We start from the raw sequence: 26,208 nt of genomic DNA, 5'->3' as shown, positions 1-26,208 counted from the left end.
AAAGGGGTGGTGTTGGTGGTAGAGGGGCTTATCTTTGTAGACCTTTGTCCTGGTATTTATTACATTCAATTACATAAAAGTTTAACTCTACAAATATCTGATAATATTGGGGACCATTGTGGGTAGATCTTGCTCTATTTTGAGTTGTTCTCTAAGAGTTCCAATTATGTCCAATGGAGAGACCTAAGAAAGAATCGCTAGTTACAAAAGTACTCCGAGTCTCCTGGAGAAGGGGAAGTTGAGGCCTGACGTAAAACCCTGAATGTGATAGGTTAAAGCCAAATGGACTCATATCATTGGGAATAAAGTAACTGAAATTTTGAAGTGATTCCCTGATAGGAAATGATTTGAGGGTAAGGAGAAAGGAAAAGGAGAGTGGTTCTCAGCAAAAATGGCCAGAGCTTGGGGCCCTTGTGGAAAGAGGGCTGATGAATTTGAACAATAAAATATGTCTAACCATCTGTTTTAAATTGTTCTCTGTCCTCTTGGTCTGTTTTTCTGCCATAAAGCTGTTAAATACTCATTTACCCAGCAACTGTTGTTTTTCATGTTGTAGACCTTTGTTAAAAGAAAGAAAAGGAATAATTAAACCTTTACTTGCAGAGCCTCAGTGGAATAAAAGAAGTATTCCTTAGTGTTTCTTATGTCCTGGGAGAGAAGGGTTTTAAAGATCTTGTAAAGGTAATAAAGCTGACCCCCCAAAGAGGAGGCTCCTTTGAAAAAGAGTACAGAAACTCTTTGGGAAATTCTGAAGGAGCCAAGTTTTAAAGTTGCTTAAAGCTTCCATTTTGAAGTTAAGGAAGGAGAGACAGTAGTTATAGGATTAGATATGTCAAAATTTTGAACCAACTTAAATTCCTGTTTGAGCATCCAGATGTCGGATGATACTTCATTTTTATAATTTTTACATTTTACATTTTTACAATTCCTTTGTGACTAGCTCTTGCCTGTTTGTATGTGTTCGCGCGCGCGCGCGTGTGTGTGTGTGTGTGTATATATATATATATATAAAGAATGATGTGTTCAAAGAATGATATGTGTAACATGTGTTTGTAGAGTTTCTAATTCTTTTGTTCTGGCTGGTTGATACCTATTCATTCATACACTATTTCTCTACAAGGTCAAAATGCATGCGTACGCAAAAATAACTAAATGGTAGTTCCAATCCTAATACTAAATTAAACCTTGATTTGGCCTTACTTTTATTTTGATAATTTTTTTAAGATTTTGTTTTTTTAAGTAATCAATACGCCCACCATGGAATGTGAAGTCACAACCCCCAGATCAAGAGTCACATGTTCCACTGACTTAGCCAGCCAGGCACCCCTATTCTGGTAATTTTTATAAAAGATCTAAACTGTATAAACCCTTCAGTGATGACTGGGACCAAGGTGGGCATTCTTTTCTTGAAAGAAGTATTAGAGTAGGCTGCCTGGCTTCCTAAGTATTTTGAAACATCTTAAATTGTACCTTTCTTTGTAACCTCATGAATTTTCTACCTCATTTTGACAGAGAAAATTCTATTCTACCTAGATGAGATCTGCATGAACCACAGCTCACTGGTGGTCACAAACTTGGCTACAAACTCACTCACTCACTCACCAGGAAGACCGACTTCAAGTGACAATAAAAGCACGGTAGGCACTTTACCTTCCTACGTAACAAATTCTCAGGTGTATAGCTTGCCACTTGCCACCCTCTTCCTTTCTTCTTGATGAAAACAAGGGGCCCATGTAGAAAGATGGCTAGTTCTGCTTCAGTCAAGCCTAGAAAGGTAACAAATCTAGGCAAGGAATGGTAGGAGGGTACTACCTATGACCTTTCACAGAAAAAGTCACTCAAATTCCTCAAAAAGTTAGATGTCTATCTGTTATATCCCATATTAAACAGAGTTTGCTTTATATGCTACAGAATAAATAATGCTAAATTTTAACTTGATGGATATTATGCTGTTTGATAAATCAAAAATCGAGCTTCTTAGTAAGACTTTAATTTTTCCTAAAAACGTTCAATAAAGAGAAAAATTATGCAACAAATTTTATTTAGCATAGTCAGTCCCAACATTCAGCACAAAAAGTTTACAGAGGATAGAAAGTGCATTAATAAAAGCCAGTCTTTACCAAAAGAAAACAGAAAATATATTATTGATTCAAAATATTTTACACTTGAATGATAAACTGCAATAACTTATTCTGGGCACCTACTGATAAGAGAAAGAAAGAGAAGAAAAGAATGCTTTAAGAAGAGTTCAATCTCCAGATGATATCAGAGAAGTCAGTAGAGGTCACTGAGACCGGCAGTCTTTCTTGCTTTTTGCATTAGTGCCCTCAGCTGGAACTGTTTACGGGACAGAAGACGCACATGCTGGGAGGGGGGGAAAAAGTTTCAACAGTTTAGAATGGATTTGACTCAGGCATGAAGTATCAGACAGTTTGTAACCTAGATGGGATCTAAGAACCCTAAACTCCTATCAACCTTCCTTTGGAACCAATACTTCATTACATGTGGCTTTTTAAACTCACTTGATTGATGCTGGCAGGTTGTGTTAAGGAAAGTTCCCTTCTGAGACCCTATGAAGGATCACATTACAGGGAAAGCATCACATTACAGGATCTGGCTTGGGATTTTGAACTATATCCTGAGATATACCAAGATACCAGGGAAACTTGAAGAAAGTTACATAAAACTATGATAACTACAACTATCCCCAGTTGTCAAAAAGCAGGGGAATCAGCAGCATAAATCAGCTTTTGGCCAATGCCTAGCAATAGCATATCTGGGTGCACCTTTCCCTAAGCTATGGAACCCAAGGAGGGGACACAGAAAGGGAGTCTTGGCTCTCTGATTATACCCTGACATTCGTGTGCTTGCATCAGGTCCAAGACTGATTTGGCCACTTAATCAGAGTGAGAAAGACAAGATCAGTTAAGTGACCTGACCAGCCTTGCATGTTTACTGAAGCACCAGCAGCAGCTGGATCAAATATCCAAAGGGTGGCCACTACTATTCCTAAAACCATGCTTTTCATGACCCAACAGAGAATGGTACCCCAAACTAGCTCATTACATCTTCACGTCTGTATAATAGCATTAAGCCAGAAACAAGAAGGAACTACTCTCTGGTACGAGCAGGGCAGCCCAATACTTTGCGGGGCTGTTTGATCTAGGAAGATGGGTCTAAAATCATGCAATTCTAAGAAAATTAAGAAGAAAAAAACAAAACAGAATCCCAAATGGGTGGGTCAGTGATCTTAATTTAGATGGTGTATGACCTAAAAGAACCAACAGCAATCTGACTGTATCTCCTAACCGCCCCCCCTCTGGCACAGTAGTAAGAAGAATTACATGCAGCTTCATGCTGCCTGGGGGGTGGGAGCTGCAGCCACAGATCTCACTCCCTCACTTTGGGAACACAAGGAGTTTTAACTTCCCCTACAAGGAAAACCCACTTGGTTTGTGGCTTTCAAGGTCAATGCCTCTAAAACTTGAGTTCTGAGATCCTGGAAAGCAGATTGAAGAAGACATACCTTCAGGAAGACATCCAGATCTATTACTCCCCGCCTCAAGGCTTCTCCCAGGTAAAAGATAGTGTCTTCAATAGCATTTTCCTCTGCATACAGATTTAGGATCTGTTTGTATAGTGGGGCTGTGGGAATGATAACTTCATCAATATCATTGTTTTCAGACTGATTTTCCATTTTCTCCAGAGCAGAACTGAGTTCTTCATCCTTCTTTCTCAAAAGTTCTATGTTTTTATCGACCTCAGCCTGAAAACAAAACAGTCCAAGCATGAGGACTTTATACTTACTGTACATAATTATCTGCTGGTCAAAAATCTACAACTCAACTTTACCAAAACAGACCTGTGAAATAAAAAGGCGATACTTAAAACAACTCATGGTTGAGATTAATGTTTCAAATAATATACTGGCCAAAGGGGACGAGGGGTGATGTAACATGCTGAGAACAGAATATTTTTTTTTTTAAAGGTTTTATTTATTTAATCGAGAGAGAGAGAAAGAGAGAGAGAGAGAGAGAGAGGCAGAGAAGCAGGCTCCATGCGGGGAGCCGGGTCTGCAGGACCATGCCCCGGGCTGCAGGCAGCACTAAACCGCTGAGCCACCCGGGCTGCTCAGAATAAATTTTTTTTTAAGATGTTATTTATTTATTTATTCATGAGAGACACAGAGGTAGAGACATAGGCAGAAGGAGAAGCAGGCTCCCTGTGGGTCTTGATCTGGTGACTCTGGGATCAAGCCCTGAGCAAAAGACAGACGCTCAACCATTGAGCCACCCAGGCGTTCCAGAACAATGTTGAAAATACCCTGAGCGCTTCCAGTGACAGTGATAAGCTTGTCTCTTATTAGTGATAAATGATGTTACAAACTAAGCCTTCTAGCAGGAGGTTCCTTATGTGAAAATCATAAAAGAGGTCTTTTTTTCCAAACAAATGGGCAGCTGCTACAGAGAAGGAACTTTCCCATCTATACAGAAGCTTAATCGATAGAACCCCAAATACCTGAACTTTAGTTACAAGATATTGTAGGTGGTGCTTGTGGGCTCAGAATTATACTGCTGTCAATTTCCTGAACTTTTAAAAATCGCTGGCTACTACTGTGAAGTTGACTTTACATACTAGAACCATTCTGTGAGACTAATGGGCACACACAAACCACTGTCCCCAGAGTCCTCAGACACATTTGTTGGAATAACTTCTGCATGGGAATGAAAAGTGGTGAGTGAAGCTGGCACTTAAATTATGCTAGTGCTTCATCATTAAGTCACATGGGCACAACAGTCTGATAAAAATGTGAGGAAGTGGGCAGCCCCGGTGGCACAGTGGTTTGGTGCCGCCTGCAGCCCAGGGTGTGGTCCTGGAGACCCTGGATCAAGTCCCACGTCAGGCTCCCTGCATGGAGCCTGCTTCTCCCTCTGCCTGTGTCTCTGCCTTTCTCTCTATCTCTCTCTGTCTCTATGAATAAATAAATAAAATCTTAAAAAAAAAATGTGAGGAAGTTTATGAGCTAAAGGCTGCATACACTACGGATGACTGAGTACAAGGGCTCCCTGACCCTTAAGTGTGAACCCGTGGTCTGAAGATCTTCATCATGGCTTAGAATTCTCTCAGATTCTTATTTCCTGGTTACATCAAGCACTGAAACAATCGTCCTTGGAGTCAAACCTTGTCCCTCAGGATGAAGCTGGTCCAAGTAGAACTGGTCTAATTCCCCTCCAACTCCCAAACACCAAACTGCAAACACAGGCTCTGTTTCTAACAAAGCTATAGAGAAGCTAAATGCAAATGCTTAAAGACATGCAGAATTTTCTCTTACTAGACCCACAACATCCAGGGTAACCAAGGTGTAGATATCTAAAAGTTGCAACTGTTCAATGAGTTACTTACCACTTCTTGATCTAAACGGGTAACCATTTCTTCCAGTTTCTGATGACCTTTTTTCAGGTCTTCCTCTGTTCGTTTCAAGGCATTGAGCTCTGCCTGGGCACGATCCATTTCCTCCTTCATCCGCCATCTCAGCTTGTCACTGACTGCTGAGATGAGAGAGGCTCGGATGGTGTCCTCGCTGATAGTGCCGTCCCTACTGGGGCCTGCAAAGAAAAAGGCAGAAGCTACTGGCTTAATTTCCCATGCACTTCCTATTCCTTTCACAGGAACCTTCCGAAAACAGGACAAAGTGAGTTGACACTTTCAAAGTGGGAGGAAAAAAATTTTATAGTCAATGTTATAATTTCATCAAAAATAACATTAAAATCAGAGTTGAGAAATACTTTCCCTGAAAGGAATTACTATTATTAATCCATATTTACTTGCCTTCTGTACTAACAGGTGAAATAATCAGCTATTTTCTCAATGAGGCCGGGGCTGTGTCCCTACTGTTATTACTCGATCTTCAACAAATGGGACAAATTTATACCAAAGAAAAACATTTGATTCAGGCCAAATGCACTGTCTAGTTTCACTGCTAAGCTGAAGGAGACAGGAATCTACTGCAGAGGCCAGTAAGAGGATTGAGAACGGGCAGTTTCCATGCTGTAAGGTTAATAATGCTTCTTCCCTTCTACATGACTTACTCCCTTTACTCTTTACCCAAAGTAAAGAACAGATGAGCCAGAGAGAGTGATGTACAGAAAATTCAACAAATGATGAACTTGTTTATTCTCAGATTTCTTACTATTCTCTTTAAAACATCCCTTCTTCAGTGTCCTACAAAATTTCCTTGCATATTTCAAATCAAATAATGGGCTGATTAAGAAAAGAATGTCTAAAAGGCTCCTGAGGAGAAAGATAGGTTAAGAAACACTGCTGCGATCTGTCTGTGATTCTTGCTTTTCTACCGGATGTTGTGCTGCTACTGTAAACTTGTACTTGCTGCCTTGTCACCACACGCCAACCTCATCCCCAAAATTATGGTATACGTTTCCTACAACAATTAAATTATACTAATCACGGGATCCCTGGGTGGCGCAGCGGTTTGGCGCCTGCCTTTGGCCCAGGGCACGATCCTGGAGACCCGGGATCGAGTCCCATGTCGGGCTCCCGGTGCATGGAGCCTGCTTCTCCCTCTGCCTGTGTCTCTGCCTCTCTCTCTCTCTCTCTCTCTCTGTGACTATCATAAACTTAAAAAATAAATAAATAAATAAATTATACTAATCACAACCTAGGAAAGGCAAAAACTTAGTGATATGAAGGCCTGATAAATGGCCTGGGTGTGCTAACTACCTACTAGATGACCCTGCTTTTTCTTTTTCCACAGCCAGATCTACCTCTTTAACAAACTCTTAAATCATTCTAACAAAAACAGTTTAATGTTCTTAAATATCAGATCCCATCTTCTCTCTACCATTAAATAAGGTTAAGGCTAATCTTCATGAATGATCTTTCCTTTATTAACCCTAATTAATTCCAACTAATAGTTCTTAATATTTATCAGTTTAAAAACACACTTTGAACTTTAAAAAATACCCCAGAGTACAAAAAAGACAAGGATCTGCCAAAAGCTTCCTGCCTGACACTGGAATTTCAAGATGAGAAGGGCAACACAGATCACTGGAAAAGGAGGCATGTACTTACCTCAACATGGACTGGGCCACCACCCATGTTACAAACCAGGAATTGGGCTTTTGTTTTTGTTGTAACACAGAATAGGTCGGAAACTTAACTTTGGTTTGCGAATCAGAAGGGGCAGGTTGTTACAATAACAATGTTTATTATTCCATCCCATATTAAGTTGATTTAATCAATTTTTTTTCAGGTTTAAATGGAATTAGCATTTTCCCTAAACCTCTTGGTTGGTGTGAGGAACTAAAATTCTAATTGGTTTTCTCCTCCCTGGCAAAAATGGCAAACCAAAGCATGTCGAAGAGAGAATTTCGGTACCATTTCTTGGTAAAAACCTGGTGTCCCTTTGGGACAGGAACAGTCTTATCTGTAAGGAACTGGACTCCTGGAGGGCTTAGCACTGAACTGTGGTAGCTGCTCAGGCGGAGTTATTTGAGTAAATGAAAGCAGTGAGTGTTAAAGTCTGAGAGTTAAATATTTTACGGTATCTTTTGCTTTTCGACACTCTTACCAACACAGGTCCCTTCAAGGCAGTAGAGTTGTGTGGTTATTTATACGCAGCAGTTAAAGTGTTCCATTTATCTGTGTAGAGGTTTTCTGAAGTAATGAAGGATGAAGTGTATTTTTATAACCATCTGGATTTTTTCACACACCAAGTTTTGTTAAAATTATTACCTTAAAGTGGATCAACTTACACTGATGTGAAGTTTTCAAATTTTTTTTTAAAAACACTCACTGACATTCTGGAATTAATAGTTTCTCCTATGAAATACATTAAAGGAAACACTACCATCCAGCAGCAAATAAGGCCTTCCAAATGAGTCTCCAGCTAAAGCCATTAACATTCAAAATGGGACCCAAGCTGAGGCAGCAGCTTTTGATAAAGGTCACAGTTCACCGGAGGAGGGTGGAAGTGCCAAGATTAGACCTTGTCCTTTCCTCTGCCACACAGACCTAACTATGTAGTATATTTAAACATTTTAAGTCCACCCACTTTCTAAAAAGAAGAGAATTTTTCTTTTTAAGAAGAGAATTTTTAATTAAGATCTGGAATATGAATGCCAAAAAAGAAACCCTATTAAAATTCAAAACTCTATGAACCTTGACAGTTTAAGGGATTGTTTACACAAATAATAAAGATTTGGTGGGAGAGTCTCTTCTTCTTGATCACTTTTCAAACAAAATAATTTTTTTGCCCTCAGATGTCATAAGAGAAATTTTAATTTCCTTATACGCACTATAACAAGCCTAGGGTTAAGAAGAGTTTGTGGCAAATCGCCATACCTCAAATCCCCACACTGACCTTTTCCCATGCAGAGTCAGATTTCAGAAGTGCCCTTCTACAGTTCCAGATTAGCAGCAATGAATAGGTAACAAAGATTTTGAGAAACAATCCTAAGCAAAACCTCATTTAATGTTAGGTAGGATCCAATTACTGAACGTAAGTCTTAGGAACTAAAACATAATTTAAAAAAACGTTTCCGGGCCGCCCGGTGGCTCAGTGGTTTAGCACCACCTTCAGCCCAGGGTGTGATCCTGGAGACTCGGGATCGAGTCCCATGTCGGGCTCCCTGCATGGAGCCTGCTTCTTCCTCTGTGTCTCTGCCTGCCTCTCTCTCTCTCTCTCTCTCTCTCTGTGTCCCTCATGAATAAATAAATAAAATCTTTAAAAAAGAATAAATTTAAAAAGTTTCCTACTATAAGGAAACCAATATATAACCCAATAGACCTTATAATTCAGCAAATAATTCAGGCTCGTATCTTCAAAGTGCACTAGTACAGACTACCTGATTTAAAAGCAGACACTTAAGACAATCAGTTTTATTTCCTAGCAGTGCTTGATCAGTTTCCCGTAACTCAAAAAGATCATTTATATTAGAGAATCCAGGGTAATCCCAAAGTACAGGATAACTGAACAGTAACCTTTAAAAACATTCAATTTACTAAAAACAGTTTATCCATTTCTCTCATCCTCCAACCCGGTCTTCTAGCAACCACCACTCTGTGTTCTCGTATCTGTGAGCTCGGCTTGCTTATGTATTGCTTGGCTTATTTACTTTTTAGATTTCACACAAAAGTATCATCATAAGGGTAGTTAGTTGTCTTAGATTTTATTTCGTCTGACTAAACACTAACCTTTCTGAAGTTTCCTCTAACGAACAAAAGTGAATCACTTGCTCAGACCCACATAATGGTCTTTGGTTTGGCATCTGTGCTACAGATCAAACTGTGGAGCCTAAGCAATCCCAAAGATTAAGTTACTATGCCTCAGAAACCAGATCAAGTCCATATTTCCTTTTATTAAAAACACACAAAAAATAGGTCAATCTCTGAAGTAGGAGGAGCATTCAAATAATTGAATAAAGGCATTCTGATTCATGCTATTAAGTACAAACCTGGCAAAGCCATTAAGCTGCTTAAAAATGGCTTTCATATAGTCTATAAATATGTAAGCTTCTAATACTACTACAATTCTCTGTGTAGGCTATGGAACTTTTCTTCCAAAGAAATCAGGTGACCTCAACTTATCTTTGATTTTTGTTTTAAAGATTTTATTTATTTATTTGACACAGAGTGTGACCAACCACAAGCAGGGGGAGCTGCAGAGGGAGAGGGAGAAGCAGGCTCTCCACTGAGTAGGAAGCCTGATGGGGGGCTCTGTCCCAGGACCCTGAGATCATGACCTGAGTTGAAGGCAGATGCTTAACTTAGCCACCCAGGCGTCCCTCAATTTATCTTTTAAACACTATCAGGGCAGTAATCTTTAAGCTTAAGAAAGTTTCTATAACCACTATCAGTAAGAGAAAGGGTACTTAAAACCATCAGCAGGTTTATGCTTCTTGAAAATAAACATAAACCACAAGGAAAGATTTACATTAGTTTACATGCAAATTCAAGTTTTCAAAAGTAAGGTAAGTAGGTATGAACCTACTGAGGTATGAACCTCATTAAAATAGGACATCAGGAGTGCCTAACTGACTCAGTTGGTTGGGTATCTGACTCTTGTTTTCGGCCAGGTCATGATCTCAGAGTCCTGGGATCGAGCCCCATGTCGGACTCTGCACTCAGTGTAGAGTCTGCTTGTCCCTCTCCCTCTGTTCCTCCCCACGGTTGGCACTTGTGCTCTGTCTCGCAAGCAAGCAAGCAAGCAAGCAAGCAAATAACTAACTTTGAAAGAAAGATAGGATACCAAAGTAGTTACTACTACAAACAAGACATGGTGCTACACAATCATAAAAAACGAGAGATGCGACTAGCAGGCAGAAGCACATGAAAGGGCGTCAGATTCTGGAAGGACAGTTTCTATATGCTCATAAACTCACTAATCCAGGATGGCCGGAGAGGGAAGAATACTATCAGACAGGACAGTCAAGAAAACCTCATGTTTACCAGCTTCTATCTTCGAAGGAATGTTACTCCATAGGAAGCTTATTTTTCTTCAAGTTTTTTCCCTCTTCATTAAATAAATATTGGACGCCTGGGTGGCTCAGCGGTTGAGTGTCTTCCCTTGGCTCAGGGCGTGATCCTGGAGTCCCAGGATCAAGTCCCACATTGGGCTCCCTCTGTCTATGTCTCTGCCTCTCTCTCTGTGTCTCATAAATAAAATCTTTGAAAGAAAAAAAGAAACAAAGACCAACAAATGGAAGATGTAGAAATAATTCTGCTGCAGCATTTACAAGATTTTCTGCTCCTAACATTTTAATCCTAACCCTATTTTATTTATTTGACAGTGAGATAGAGAGCTCAAGGTGGAATGGAGTGGGGGGAGAGGCAGGCAGAGGAGAAGCAGACTCCCTTGCTCAACAGGAAGCCTCACATAGACTTGATCCAGGACCTTGGAATCATGACTTGAGCTGAAGGCAGACACTTAACCAACTGAGCCCCTGAGGCGCCCCTGCTCCTAACATTTAAAAAAAGACTTTAATGCAGGTAAAACCAGCTTCTGAAATGTCTGTTAACAGTACTCTACCGGGGCAGCCCTGGTGGCCCGGTGGTTTAGCGCTGCCTTCAGCCCAGGGCATGACCCTGGGGTCCCAGGATCAAGTCCCACGTCAGGCTTCCTGAATGAAGCCTGCCTCTCCCTCTGCCTGTGTCTCTGTCTCTCTCTCTCTCTCCCTGTGTCTCTCATGAATAAATAAATAAAATCTTTAAAAAAACAAAACAAAACAGTACTCTACCGAACTTATTGTTTCTGATCCTTATTTATGATTTAGGAAAAAAGTCTTAAGATGACATGACTAAACTCTGAGGTTGTGATATACAGCACTTAGGAAGATTTCCAAAAGAAATTCTATAGTAGGTACTGGCTTTAACTCTTGGGGTTACCAGTCATAATTTTCTAGTAAAGAATGGAGGTGTCCTGTTGGGTGTCATAGCATACGATGATTCACTGATTAAGGCCACACTTTTTAGTTACTAGACAAAATTACATTAATCATATTAAACTCAAAAGGGTACTCATATATCTATGGTGCCAGGGTAAATGTGATAAGAGGAGCATCATCAATTGAATATTGATATATTTCCCTAAGCATTTTGCCTAGTAACTCCCAGCTAGGATATTCACAAAAAATGACAAGAAAAAAAATACCAGTGGGGATAAGCACTATAAAAACCCCAAATCATACCATATGTATTTTAAAAGTCTGAAGACGGGATCCCTGGGTGGCGCAGTGGTTTGGCGCCTGCCTTTGGCCCAGGGCGTGATCCTGGAGACCCAGGATCAAATCCCGTATCAGGCTCCTGGTGCATGGAGCCTGCTTCTCCCTCCACCTGTGTCTCTGCCTCTCTCTGTCTCTGTGACTATCATAAATAAGTAAAAATTAAAAAATTAAAAAAAAAAAAAAGTCTGAAGACTAGGATTCAGAACTATAAGTCAACTACAATCATCTACATAGCGTCCTGAAATAAGTCAGCCTCCAAAGAGAACTTTCACACTGACGAGGATCAAAGGACTGTCAAACTTTTACACCTCTGTGCATTTGACTAGGGCAGAGTGGGTGGTGGTGGTGGTGTGGTTGGGAAGACACCACCTACTACCTTACTTGATGCTCAGATCCATCATTTTTTTTAGGGATCTTGTATGTGAGATGGCTTAATTATTATATTACTATATTAATTATACAGTTATGGACAAAAGTTTCAGTTTTGCTCTGCGAGTAATAGAAAAAAGGATCTTTTTAAAAAATTTTATTTATTCATGAGAGACAGAGAAGGGGGGGCAGAGACACAGGCAGAGAGGGAGAAGCAGGCTCCATGCAGGGAGCCCAACGTGGGACTCGATCCTGGGACCCCAGGATCATACCTTGGGCTGAAGGCAGCGCTAAACCGCTGAGCTACCCGGGCTGCCCCCCCAAAAGGATCTTTGTATTAAGTTTCAATACATATTACTAGTTAGACTTTTTTCTTTTTTCAATGTGAACAGATTTGTTCCTTCATTACTGACTAACAATGTATATAACAAATTCAGGTGTGACATTGACTTCTCAACAGAGTCTAAACAATGGAAACTGTCCTCAGGAATTACAGCTTCGAGGTTTTGTAGAAATTCATTTTGTTTTGTAAATGTAAGATCCATTATAAAAATAAAGTTTGGTTAGGATACTCTGAATAGCTGTGGCTAAAATTAAGTGAAACATTTGTATGTTTTGCTTTAAAAATAAGAGTCAAAGGTTAAATTTGATTTAGGCCCTAACATATCTCTTTGTAAAATATTAATCAAAGTCCTAGGACAGTGTAACAGTGTAAAGGAAATCCTGTGTAAGGCCAGTAAGTTACAACATACCCTAGGGCTTTATTGTACTGACAGATTTTAAAAAGAAAAAATCTGAGCTAGTTTACTTGGGTATTTGAAACATGACGGAGATCTAACCCATGCACACATATCAGAGGGGAGGGGGACACAAGTGGACAGGGCTGATCAGAAAGCACACGTGACTGACTACCTAACATCATGATGGCCAAAGCTTGGCCATTAGCAGTTAACAACTCTACCGGAACATTCTGAACTGAGTCCTTGCAAAGTAGCTTAATGAATGTTACCTTGGGCTTAGGAACAAAAATATCCAAGTGGAATATAGGACAAATGGCAGGATAAACTTTTCCAGTCTTGAAAAGAAACTATGAAAAAAGAACACAGCATGTGTTTCAAGGGAAAAAAAATTATCCAATACCTAAGATTTATGTGTTTTTTTTTGTGTTGGAAATACAAAAAGGAGTTGTCCATAAAAATGTGAGGCTTCTTTTTATTGATATCTTTTAAAATAAGTGAGAAGCATTACTTCATATACATAAAGCAAAACCTTCCATCTGGAAAGTGGAAATGGGTTTCCATTTGAATATAGGAAAAGTTAATGATATATATCCCAAAGGCACATCTACCCCTTCTCATGATTATTTGATTCAAAGAACTCTTTCTCAAGATGTGCATTAGCTACACGATTTCTTTCAAGGATAAGAATCTTAACAACAGATCCAAAGTATCCAAAGAACAGATTCTATTCCAGGTTAAGTATAAGGGCAGAAGCACTTCATTTTGTTAATTTCTCTCCTCAAAGTTTCAAAACACTAAGTAAATCAGGGTGAAGACATCTGTAACCACTCTCTGATAAAAGGACTCCACTGAGAAGAAATAAACCTGAAGATTCTGGCACAAAGGAAGTATGGCTGATAGTACATCCTCTCTGATAAACGTCAGAATGGAGCCAGTTAGTTCATGGACTTTCTTCACACACACAGTCATAACGTGGGGAGGTTTCATTAGGTGGCTCCACACTGTTGAGAGCACCACGCTGGACCACACTATAGTGACATTCTTGAACACTGGCTTGATAGCCTCCAATCTTTCTTAATCTAGATTACAATATCCAACCACCTCATCATTCCCAAAGCACTGCCACCAGATGCACCACTGACACCGCCAGCACACAGGCATCTGGCAGAGTGGGAATTAACCACTCCCACAGCATGCTACTCTTCCCTATCCAGCAGAATTTGGCCTTCTCCACTGAAATGCTTCATTGGGGACTAAAGCTTCTCTTAAGTACCCATTTGTCAGCCTAGAAAACATACATCCATACCTACACTTAAGCTGTCTTCTGGTATCTGCTGTTAAGAGAACATAAACAAGTATTCATATTGTCTCCTAAACTTACTCTTTATAACTTGATTTGGTGGTCAAGTCATTTTAAACCTTTAAGATCAGAGTTCAGGTTCTTACAGTTTTGGCAATACCAACTTGGTGAAAGTTATATGCCTAGTCCTAACAGAAGTGTTTCACTCTTAAGAAACACATACTTTATAATCCAAAAAACAGAAATTTGAGTCTTTAAAAATTTAACTTTTACCCTCAGTTACCAAGAAAAGTTTCTCTCTTCTGATGCCTCTGTTGATAGATAATGCTTACAATGGACAGAAAATCTAAGGAAAGTTGTCCAAATTTCACATCTTTGTCCAGTAGAAAATGTTTTTGATAGTTGCAAAGATGATATACTAAAAATACACCTGGTCTTACAAATGACTCCTAGGAAAAATTTGAGTTATGGATCACCGCTTTTTCTCCCCTTACATAATACAAGTGTATTAAAATATCACTACAGTTGCCCAGACATGATAGGAAAGCAACATGGACAGGTTTTTTTTTTATTATTCAACAGCTGTCTTCACTCAGTGGGCTTCAATTTCACAGGAGTGGCTTTACGTCAGATAAAGTGGGACGCTATCTAATAAAAAAGCTATACAATGAAATGACAAAACAAATTTGATTTTCTTTTAAATATTTAAAATCTACATTGACTGGAATCAGAAAGAGCTATTTAAGTCCCAGGATCTGCATCCATCCTCATTCTTCTTCAATACTTTGTTTGAAGAAGTTGCTATAAGGAATACAATCTCCATGACTTCATTTTTATTTTTTTTTAAAGATTTTTTGAGTGCCCCCCATGCGTGCATGAGTGGAGGGAGGGGCAGAGGGCGAGAATCTTTACGCAGATGGAGCAAGGAGCCTGCTCTATGTAGGGCTCTCAAGACCCGTGAGATCCTGACCTTGAACCGAAACGAGTCAGACACTCAAGCGACTGAGCCACCCACACGACCCTCTATTACTTCATTTTTATCTTTTAAAAAAATTTTATAAGATTTTATTTATTCATGAAAGACACAGAGGCAGAGACACAGGCAGAGGGAGAAGCAGGCTCCCTGAAGGGAGCTCGATGTGGGACTTGATCCAGGGATCCCAGGACCACGCCCCGATCTGAAGGCAGATGCTCAACCACTGAGCCACCCAGATGTCCCTATTCATCCTTAAATGGTTCTTTTACTTCATGATGTTGGGGATAAATACCAACACCTGCACAGGTATTCATATCAATAATAAAAAGACATGTTGTTGATGTTTTCAGTCAGGTGCTTGTTTTATACCATAAAATCAAAACCTATACAGTGAAACTATAAAGTTATACAAAGTACAAGGATAAACAAACTGCGTTTGTTCTCCCTCATGGCCTCGGTAGTACAGAGAATAACAACAACACAATCCTGGCAGCCACTAATATACTGAGGAAATGTTGACTATTTGTGAACTGTAACATTCAAATACTTTTATGCTTCTGCTTTCCTGTATTACAGTTTTGAGGTTCAACAGTGTTGTGTACAATGATGAAAAAAATTAAGTAGGCAAGCAAGGTAGAAAAATACATATTAAAGGATAGCCAAGATTATCATAAAATGTTTCTAGCCTAAGAAAGTACTCTTGAAAAAATATATAATACAAATTTCTTAAAAAAAAAAAAAATATATATATATATACATATATATATATATATATATATATAAATTTCTTTGATGACCTGTTCTAGAAATATAAACATTAAATGTGATTTTAAATACACCATTTCCCCCACATTCCTGATTTTTGGATATGTGGAAATAATCTAGTCTAAGCTATAAAATGCTTCAAACCTATGGCTTCCTCCTATGGCTTAAAATGAGTTAACACGGGCACCTGAGTGGCTCGGTCGGTTCAGTCTAGGCCTAAGAACTCTGGATTGAATTCTGAGTGAGATGGGGAAACACTGCCAGGTTTTGAGCATGGGGGTGACATCATTTATGTTTTAATACGATTACTCTGGATGCTGTGTTTAAAACAGAATATAGGGCCACGGACAGACACAGAAACCTTTTGGGAGACTTTTGAAATAAATTAGATGAGAGACAATGTGCTGACCTGGACTTGCACTGGTTATGATCAGATTCTAGATCTATTTTGAAGACAGTAGGTTCCTGATGAAGAATCTAGGACGATGCCAAAGTAAGAGGACTGAGTAGGTATCAGTGGAGATGGGGAAGCTGTGTAGAAAGATGCAAAGTTTAATTCTGGTCATGTTGGACTTGAGATATCTGCTAAATATCCACATGGAGATAGTAAGAAGGCAAGTGCTATGAGGATCTAGAGTTCAGGCTGGAAGCATACATTTGGGAACTGTGGACACAGAAATGGCATTTAAAGCTAAGACTGGAGGAAATCACCAAGTGAGTGAATACAGAGAATGCTAAGGACTAGGGCAAGAGGCCCACCAACATTAAGAAAAGGAGGGACCCGTAAAGAAGTCTGAGTATGTGTATTCGCAAGCCAGGAGGAAAACCGAGTATGGCGTTCTGGAAAACAAGAGAGGAAAGTGTATCAAGGAAGGAGTAACCAACTATGCCAAATGCTACTGACAGGCAAAGTAAGTGGAGAGGAGTAACTACTTGTTGGATTCAAGCCTGTAATGGTCATTAGTGACCTTGACAGAAGCAGCTTTAGTGGAATGGTATGAAGGAATCCCAAATGGAGCGACTTAAGAGAAAAGAGGAACTGAAGATAATGGAGTACAGATAATTGTTTTGAGGAGTTTTGCTTGCAGAGGGGAATGAGGAAATGGAATAGTGATGAGAAAGTTGAACCAAGAGGAGGATTTTTAAAGGTTAGTTTGGGGCATTATTTTTTTTGTGTGTCGATGAGGAGCAATCCAGCAGAGAAGAACTGATGATGGGAGGGAAGAACTGCTGAAATGACTGGCCCCCGAGTGAGGGAGAGAGGATAAGATTTTGTGGAGCAAAGATAACTAATCTATGAGAGAAGGCAGGAATGTGGTACAGGTGGTGGCAGACAGGCATGCAGCGGGGAGGGGAATCCGTTGAAATTCTTGTACTGCTTAAATCTTCTCAATTGAAGAAAATTATACTTCAGGCACCCTAAAAAGCCAACACTGAACAGCAAGAACTACTGGCCTGTAATAATTTGCAATATACCCAGCAGTGCTTTCTTCTCCTAAAGATGCTCATCTGTTTTTACATATAACCACGCCAGGGAAATCGAAGTATCTGTTAATAGTTCAACCCATACAAAGTTCATCAACAAAAATATGTGACCCATAGGAAAGAGTGAAAAGAGTCAATCATTTCTTTTTGTGCCCTGCTAGAAGGCTCATTTACATAATGATAAACCACCTATTTCAAGTTCTGGATTATAGGACATTGTCCATTAAGAGTTTTTCCTGTAACAGGAATATTCTAACATTTCACATGTAAAAATGAAACACACTTTTCACAACAGGAGACCATGACTTTGGGAGAAATACAGTTTTGAAGAGTACTTACCAACAGTGGCCACAGGAGGCTGGGAAGGGTACTGAGAACTTGTTGTGGCAGGATACTGACCACCAGGTGGGTAAGGACAGCCTGGATAACCACTGAAAAAAGAATTTAAAAACCCATTAAATGTTAAGATGACTCAACACTAGAGTACCTTTAAGAACCCCATTCAGGATGCTAAGCTTGACATTTTGTTATATCAGCTGATGACTTTTAAAGCTACAGGTGTCTATTCAAACTAAGTTCTAGAAAAGTTCCATTAATGACATTGGGTCACTCTTCAGTAAATGGTTAAAATATTCTTGCTTGGCCCTATTTATTGATGGTTGTCTTCACAGGGAGCAAAAAGCAACTAGAGTATTTCTAAGGGCAGTTGGACAGTATCAAAACTGAAAGTAACCACAATTTTGTGAGAACTTTCTCATTCTAATTAATTAGCCTATCAGGGAAATTATATTATTTAATTTTTACCTATGGTTCATTGATAGCCTTTGTGAGTATCTGATCTGAAAATTCTCCTCTTTAAAGAACAGTTTTAAAAATAATCTTCTCACGCTGTGGACAGTTTGTCTCACTCGTTTATTCATATCAGAGTCAGGAGAAACTTTCCTTAAAAGTATTCTCCTCCAATCTTTTATCTAACATTGTTTTTTAAAAAATCATTAACAGGGCAGCCCCGGTCGCCCAGCGGTTTAGCGCCACCTTCAGCCCGGGGCGTGATCCTGGAGACCCGGGTTGGAGTCCCACATCAGGCTCCCTGCATGGAGCCTGCTTTTCCCTCTGCCAGTGTCTCTGCCTCTCTCTTTCTCTCTGTGTCTGTCATGAATAAATAAATAAAATCTTAAAAAAAAATCATTAATAATATCCCTGACAGTCATCTTTCTCTATTGAACACTGAATATCATTTTGCTATAACTTCTACCTAATGGTCCTAAATTTGCATTCTGGAAAACTAAGTGAATAGGAGACTTCTAACATCAGCCTTCTTTTTAGGTGAAATCTTTTAAATTCCTTCAACCATTCTTCACAGGACATGATTTTTCAGGTCTAGTCACCTTCCTCTGAATGCTTACTGGTTTAGCAGTGTTTCCCTTACAATGGGAGAAGAAAAGTAAAACAAGATGATCACTAGCTACCTGTTGGGCAACAAATTTTGATTAGTTTTCAGATCTATGACAACTGCAATTCTGATCAATCTGCCTTGTACAGGTCCACTAAAATTACTACGAAACCCAGCCAGTTGAGAGTCTTGGGGTGAGAGCCCTGAGTTCGAAGTCAATAATCCCTTTCCAGTGCAGTGGCTCAAAGATTCTACTGTTTATACTACCAGCTCACACTTTATTGCTTGTCCTCAACAAAAAAATTTTGTAGAGCTTGTTGAAGATTCAATATAATCACAATACTCCCTCATTTATCAGTATAAAAGCAAAATCAAAGAAGAAAACAGCAGGCAATTCTGTTCCTCCCAGACACATGCAAAAGGCTTACTGAGCGCTGCTTTTGTTTCTGGTCTCTTTAGTAATAACCCTGCTACTGTGGTGCCAGGAAACAGTGCCAATCTTATTGAAATCTCTGAATCTACGGTTTTGCAAACTGGGATAAACATGTTTTTTTCTGGGGTTACTCCCCTTTTGTGTACCTTTTAAAAGCAATCTGTGATCACATTGCTGGATTTTTCAGTAACCTGGTATAAAACTTTTCTAGGCCTACAGACATAAACTTCCAAGAACTCCCATGTCTCTTAGTTTGCTCAATTTCTTCTTCATGGTTATGCTCTACATTCAGGGTTAATAATTTTTCCTGAGTAAAGAACCGAGTAGTACTATTTTCTATCTTTGTACATTATTAAACAATTTGCTCTATATGTAGCACATTTTTTTCATATTCTGAAAAGCCCTTTTAAAACTACATATTTAAAAAGAATTTTCCAATACTCTTATGTTCCTTTTTTGTTATGTACTCCTTCACATTTTACTTTTATTATATTTAAGGCACCGTATCTAAGTGCTTAAGGTAGGAGCTAAGGTATGAATCCATTTCTTCCTCAAGATGCTATCACAACAGGGCACGATCCCTGTAAACAATCCTGATAGAATCAAGGAAATAAGAAATGTCAAGTAAAAAATCAAGAGATGCAGAATGGAAAATCACTATCGGCTAGAAGAGATCAGGGGAGGTTCCGGGAGATCTGGAATATCCATGGCAGCTGCACCTTTATTCTTGTTTATTTCCTTTACTCCTAACCCTATATTCTTCAACTACACAAAAGTGTTTCCCTCCTCTTCCTGGGACTGCTGGGGGCTTTCACATCTTTGCTGACATAAAATGAGTGGGCTGGACTTGAGAACTGGAAAGCATCCCCGCAGTCATAGAACATTAGAACTCTCTCCTGCCCCTTCCACCTTTGAACACCGCATTTCCTTCTTCAAGGTCCTCCTGGTAAACATGTTCTTTCATTTCTGAAGCTATTGCTGAGCTCCCACCTCCACAGCAGCTGTGACCCTCCCCCCCGCCCAGAGTTCTATTTATCACGGCACTTACCACTGTCTGTCTTTTCTAATACCAGGAACTGGTTCCTAATACCTTATTACATGCGTGCTAGTACACAGACCCAAACTGGAACAACCATTCTTGACATACCTTTTAGTTTCCTTGTATACATGCTGCAGGTGCTAAATTAAACTTTCAAAAGATCTTAAGATTTGGAAGAGAACTTAGAGATCATCTAGTCCAACTTTCTAGAGCAAGAATAAAGACTCTCATATTCATTGTTTTAAGATAAAGATTCTTCTTGAGTCACTGATTTATTAATTCTCCTTTAGGACAAAGGGAGAAGAGAAAGAGGTTCTGAAGCTCTTCTGCCAAAATCTTTTATATACAGAAAGATACAGATGGCAATTTGAATACAGTTACCCTTAATAACTCCTTAGCATATTACTTATATTTTGAGATTAAACGTTACATTTCAAAGGAAAAGAACATCAATCTTTGAAAACAGGCTGTCTCAAAAAGGAACTTCTTACAAATAACCTCACAAAAGACACTTTTATGGTTACCTAAGTGAATAAGATTTACAGTTTTGTCAATATTTTCCACCTTCATTTTCATCTACAAGTTTCTCTGAAATGGCTTCATTTTTCAGGAGTCCATTTCCTTATTGTACTTCCCACAACCACTTCCTTATGTCCGAAGTTCTTTCTTACTACTGACCATTAATTGTAAAAGCTTGTAATTTCAAGGCTTCAGACAAGAAGATTCCATTTCTAGAACTTAATCAGAAAATTAAATACCTCAAGAAATCGAAAACTTACAGCCTGTTTCTCTATTACAATCCTAGGAATCTTTTCTCATTGTCCCTGACAGGTACTCATCTAGTCTGCTTACCTCTCTAATACAACAGAATGCTTACTACCTTGTAAAGCAAGTCTCTGAAATTAAGAAAGATCCGGAAATAAATAAGATTGCTAAATTTAACTTATATGATCCTGCATATTATATATGTACATCAGGTGTTCAGGAATCTGGCCACATTTATCTGTGACGGTTATATGAAGCTAAAAAGAGTTATTAGCAGGGTGAAAAATTTCTTGTTGCTAGTTAAAGTAGCCGAAATCTCACCTGGACACTGGTATACACCATCTTGCATTTTAAGTCAACCCAAAGACCACTCTTCGGAAAGCAGCCCTAGATTACCACTAAAACTACACATCTGAAACATGGGTTAATAATTATTTCTTATTGATTTTCAAATGTCTTACTCATAGACTGATCTCACAATTAACTTAACCTTCTTGAATTATGTTATCAAATGGATAATAAAGGTTGGCAGTACAGTCTTTGAACTAAATGAATAAATAAGACTGACCTGATCATATGAACCATTAATCCATTCCCTGTAATTTACAGAAACATTAAGTTTTTTTTTAAAGGGTATTAAAATATAGGGGAGCCTCAGTGGCTCAGTCAGTTGAGCATCCGACTCTTGATTTTGGCTCAGGTCACAATCTCAGGGTTGTGAGACTGAGCCCCCACACCGGGCTCCTCACTAGGCGTGAAGCCTGCTTAAGATTCTCTCTACCCCTCCAAAAAAAAAAAAAGGTATTAAATTATTTTTTCTCCTTGAACTCATTATAATTAGTATTCCATTACCCTTTTGGCTACTTAAAGTAAATATATAAAGGTGTTAAAAGGAGAGCAAGCAAGGACTTAAATGTCCAAAACTAATCAAGATCATTATCATTATCTCACTCTTTCCTTCTCCCTAAATAGAATGAACCTACATTTCTCTAGAATGGAAAAAACTCCTTTGGAATTCTATACATACCATAAAATTTCACCAGTACACCAAGTCTTACCTTCCATGATATTGTAGTTAAGTTACTTTACTGCTCTAGTTAGCACCCATTATTTCAGCTCTAGATCTAACAGAATTTCTAATACAATTATTCAAAAGATTTTTCATTACCTGGGGTTGGGAGGATATCCAGATGGATATGCAGAGATTCCACTTGGCATGCTTGGCATATAGGAAGCTAAAAATAATTTTTAACATTTTAAAATAATATGCACAGTCCTGGATATATGGGCTATCACATAAGACATACATCACTCTCAAACCACTGCAAAATTTCATATGAGTAAAGAATCCAAATCTCAGCACCAAAACAAAACAAAACACTCCACCCATATGAGTTCTTTACTGCAAGCAGTATCTTCAAATCACAAAATTCTCAATGCATTAACTATGAGGCATTACAATACACATGACAATCCCAACAAGGAATAACCAGCCAACAGGTCAACCTGGTCAGCTCTTCGTATTCTCAAACAGTCTGTAACCTGAGACAGCAGGTGGTTCAACTGGAATTTGCAGGAAGGTAATTCTGCCCTCCTCTGGTCCAAGGTCAGCTTCCTAGAAAGTGCTCTCTTTATTATATCTAAGAAATCTTTTGATATTTCTTGTAGGATCATGTTGACCAATTTGCACAGCTGGTTTTGTTGGCTTGAGAACTTTAAAAGACTTCAAATTACTGTGAGAAGTCCTTTACAAAACATATATTCAGCCAGACTGGTTAAAAACAAAACAAAAAATTGGAAGTCCTGGGGAAAAAAAAGTTCAAATCTAGCAAGCTTAAAGAATGGTTTACTTTTTACAACACTAAGGACCTAGAACTGGTCAGTGGTGCCAGGAGGCTAATCAATATAGGGGAAGAAAAAGAGAAGTTAATTTTGACTTTAATTGGAAATGATTTGTCTGAGAATCAGTTTCTCAGTGAAATTTTTCTCACTGAATACAATGATGAATTAGCTCTTAATCCACTCAATAAATATTCTAGTGCCTTCTACGTAACCAAGCACCAGGAATCTGATAAAGAACTCTTGGCTTCAAGTTGCAGGAGATAAGGAATAATAATTTTTCAGAGTGATAATGTTATGACAGGAGAAGTCAGAGTTTTACACACACACACACACACACACACACACACACACACACAATCATACAGGAGGCAGCTAATCTAAACCTAGGAGGTGGGGGTAAATAAAAGTGAATAGAGGAATAGTATGTAAAGGCTTGGAGGCAAGAGAGGTGGAGGCTTCAAGAAACGAACTTTTAAAGTGCAGAATGTAGTGGGTGGGAGACCTACACACTGGGCTCCAAGGGCCTCAGAAATCTTAACCAGAGTTGCTGAGCATACAGTCTCCAAGTATCAGTGTTCACAGTCTTCCTACTAGGATGAACTACAGATGTTATAAGTAAATTTTTTTCTTAAGTGTAATGAAGCTAGGAAGATGGCCAATGCTATTTCAGAAAGGGGAAAAAAAAAAAAAACCTCCTGAAATGTCTCAATTGCTGGATTCCATAAGACATTTTTTCTTCCTGGGCAAAGTGCAATTGATCTTTAAGAACATCAAAACACAAGGCTACTATTAAGTGTCAACAACATATATGGTCAATTACTACCCCCTCGTGCTAGTTTTAGTCTGTATACATAAGCCACCACCTCATGGTTCTTCATAATCAGAAGCAATTTTCCTTTCCTAAGGTTCTGAAAAGGTACTAATTCCACTAAAGCCTTTAAATTTTGATTCTTAGAAACAAATGTTATTTGGATCCAAGACTGTCAAGGAAGAAGAAAATGAGGTAAAGTAATTTTAGAGCCAGAATAAAATGGGATACAAATACACATAACATACAGGGTTAATATAAGGATTAAATAAGAATGAATATGAAGTCCTTAGCTGTGTCTCAAAGTTACAACTCAATGCTGATTATGATTGTTAGTTGTCAAAAAATGAGGTTTGGCTATTACATCTTTGAATGTGACTCATTGCTAGCTCAAAGTCATCCTAAAGAGGAGATAAAAAAATGTTTGGAGTAATGGTAAAAATAGTAATAGAAGTATATAATTTCTGAACTAGGAGATAATATTTATCCAAATTTCCATTCATTGGTGTGTGTGTGTGTGTGTGTGTGTGTGTGTGTATGTGGGAATGGAATTTGGACTTTTATCTCTTTATAGTCACACCTACTACTAATAATTAATATTGTTTAAATATATAAGAAGTATTAAAACTGGAATTAAAGGACAATAAATTGCTCTCTTGTAGTAATTTACTTAAATCAGCTATAGACTGTTTAATGTGATATACAGTGAGTGCAAAATTAACTGCAAAAATAATCTCTTTCCTGCAGGCTCTTTCTGGAATGCTGCACTTCCAATGTCAATATAAAACTGGAAGAAATTTAGGGAAAAAATGTTGCTTAGGAGACTGCCTCAAATTCTGAAAAGGTTATCTTCAGTGGTCTCTAGCTGTTACTGGAGAAAAATAAACACAAATAGCAAACTAGGAAATATTTTGGTATTTCAAACTTAAAAGAGCAAGGTGGTCTAATCTCAGGTACTAGAGTCAACAGAATTTATTAAGATGAAAACAAATTTCTGGTCCAAAAGAATTACTAAAACTTTTCATAAAAGAGCTACTAATTCCTAAAACCAAACTTATTCTGTGAAGGCAGGGAAAGAAAAGGAAACAGGTTCAGAAAGTTCTTTCTGTTAATTTCCATTCAGCTTGTGAGTCAAGATGTTCCTCAAGACAGAACAGATTAAAAAGAGAACTCTCCGTATGAGAAAAATGAAAGCTCACATAATCTAACAAGTTTTGCTTAATTATAATCTTCAACAAACTTGTTAAAAAAAAAATCACAGCTCAAAACACAATGAAATCAATACAGGTTTAGTAAAGTTAAAACAAGTAAGTACCACCAACTCTCAATTATCCAGGGTGATTTGAAAGTATTAATAAGAATTACTGAAAAAAAAACAATAGAGATAATGTATATCAACCAGGGGAGAGTACTGACACCCTCTCCACACCAGATAAAATCATGAATTGGCTGTACTAAAGAGAAGAAAGCTGAGAGCTAGATGTCCATTTGTGTAACAGCCAGAATAGCAGAATGTGAATGATTTAGTTGACTCTAATTGATTCTTATCTACAACACTGATTCTGCAGTTGCATAGAAAAGCAGGCTACCTTTTGAGTTATATGTTTCCAAACTGATCATAAAGGGCTATTCCATGGCATGTATGATAATGATAAAAAATAATTCTAGCTCTATTTCAGCTTTCTCTTCCACTTTTGAATCTAGCACACTCATAGTTAGATTTCTACCCACAAATGAAAGCCCAAATGCCCGTCTTTGGTGGGAATCTGTACATGCAGATGTGTGGCCTCAGAATACCTCCAAAAAATCCACTAACTGGGTAAGCTAAAAAGTGAAGTCATGAAAAAAAATTTTTTACAAGGTTTTACGTTTTGTTTGTATGAGTTTAAAAATCAAAACTTAATTATACTTACTATTTGGTGGCCCTGTTGCCTGGTATGGTGGATAAGATGCTGAAATAGTGGGACGAGAGAAGACTGGGGGTTCATCTCCAAACACCACAATCATGACCTGAATAAGCCCCAACAAGTCTGACTGAGGCTAAAAACAGAATACAAATGAAGTCAGCTACAAATTTATTTTTTGGCAAAAAGGAAAAGTTCAGTCATTTCTTACTGGTTTTCAACTGAGCTTGATAACTTTTGTAGGATCCCAAACATGGGGGATCCTTGGGTGGCTCAGCGGCTTCGTGCCTGCCTTTGGCCCAGGGCGCGATCCTGGAGTCCCAGGATCGAGTCCCACGTCGGGCTCCCCGCACGCAGCCTGCTTCTCCCTCTGCCTGTGTCTCTGCCTCTCTCTCTCTCTCTCTATCATAAATAAATAAAAATAAATCTTTAAAAAAAAATCCCAAACATGAAAATTCTATTTAATAATTTAATAAAGCCAGGTGATTCTCACTTATCATTTATATGTAGCAAACGTGTTGCTTCATATATATATAAATGACACCAGTGAAAGCAGTATAATGCAAAATTCAGATAATATTGTTTTTCATTTGACTCCATACAGCTAACTAAAGTTTGTATTTCCTATGGACAAATGAAATCTTCTGG

The 26,208-nt window shown here is 38.5% G+C and overlaps 1 protein-coding gene across 1 annotated transcript in view; it reads right to left on the bottom strand.

Annotated features, from left to right (window-relative positions):
* Positions 1 to 2,022: 2,022 nt before the first annotated feature.
* The window catches only part of TSG101 (tumor susceptibility 101), a 43,784-nt gene continuing 19,598 nt past the window's right edge, over positions 2,023 to 26,208 (bottom strand). Inside the window, exons 5-10 of the mRNA XM_041729759.1 lie at positions 25,570 to 25,696; positions 22,175 to 22,241; positions 17,716 to 17,807; positions 5,404 to 5,606; positions 3,527 to 3,766; positions 2,023 to 2,364 (exon numbers count right to left, since the gene is read on the bottom strand). Coding sequence (XP_041585693.1) covers positions 2,275 to 2,364; positions 3,527 to 3,766; positions 5,404 to 5,606; positions 17,716 to 17,807; positions 22,175 to 22,241; positions 25,570 to 25,696 — 819 coding nt within the window. The 3' untranslated portion in view covers positions 2,023 to 2,274. The remainder of the gene's footprint in view (positions 2,365 to 3,526; positions 3,767 to 5,403; positions 5,607 to 17,715; positions 17,808 to 22,174; positions 22,242 to 25,569; positions 25,697 to 26,208) is intronic.

Source organism: Vulpes lagopus, chromosome 15 (genome assembly GCF_018345385.1).
Source record: "Vulpes lagopus strain Blue_001 chromosome 15, ASM1834538v1, whole genome shotgun sequence".
In the NCBI taxonomy this organism is placed as follows: domain Eukaryota; kingdom Metazoa; phylum Chordata; class Mammalia; order Carnivora; family Canidae; genus Vulpes; species Vulpes lagopus.
Note: the sequence above shows the minus strand (reverse complement) of the source record. Positions and strands in the feature narration are given on the sequence as shown.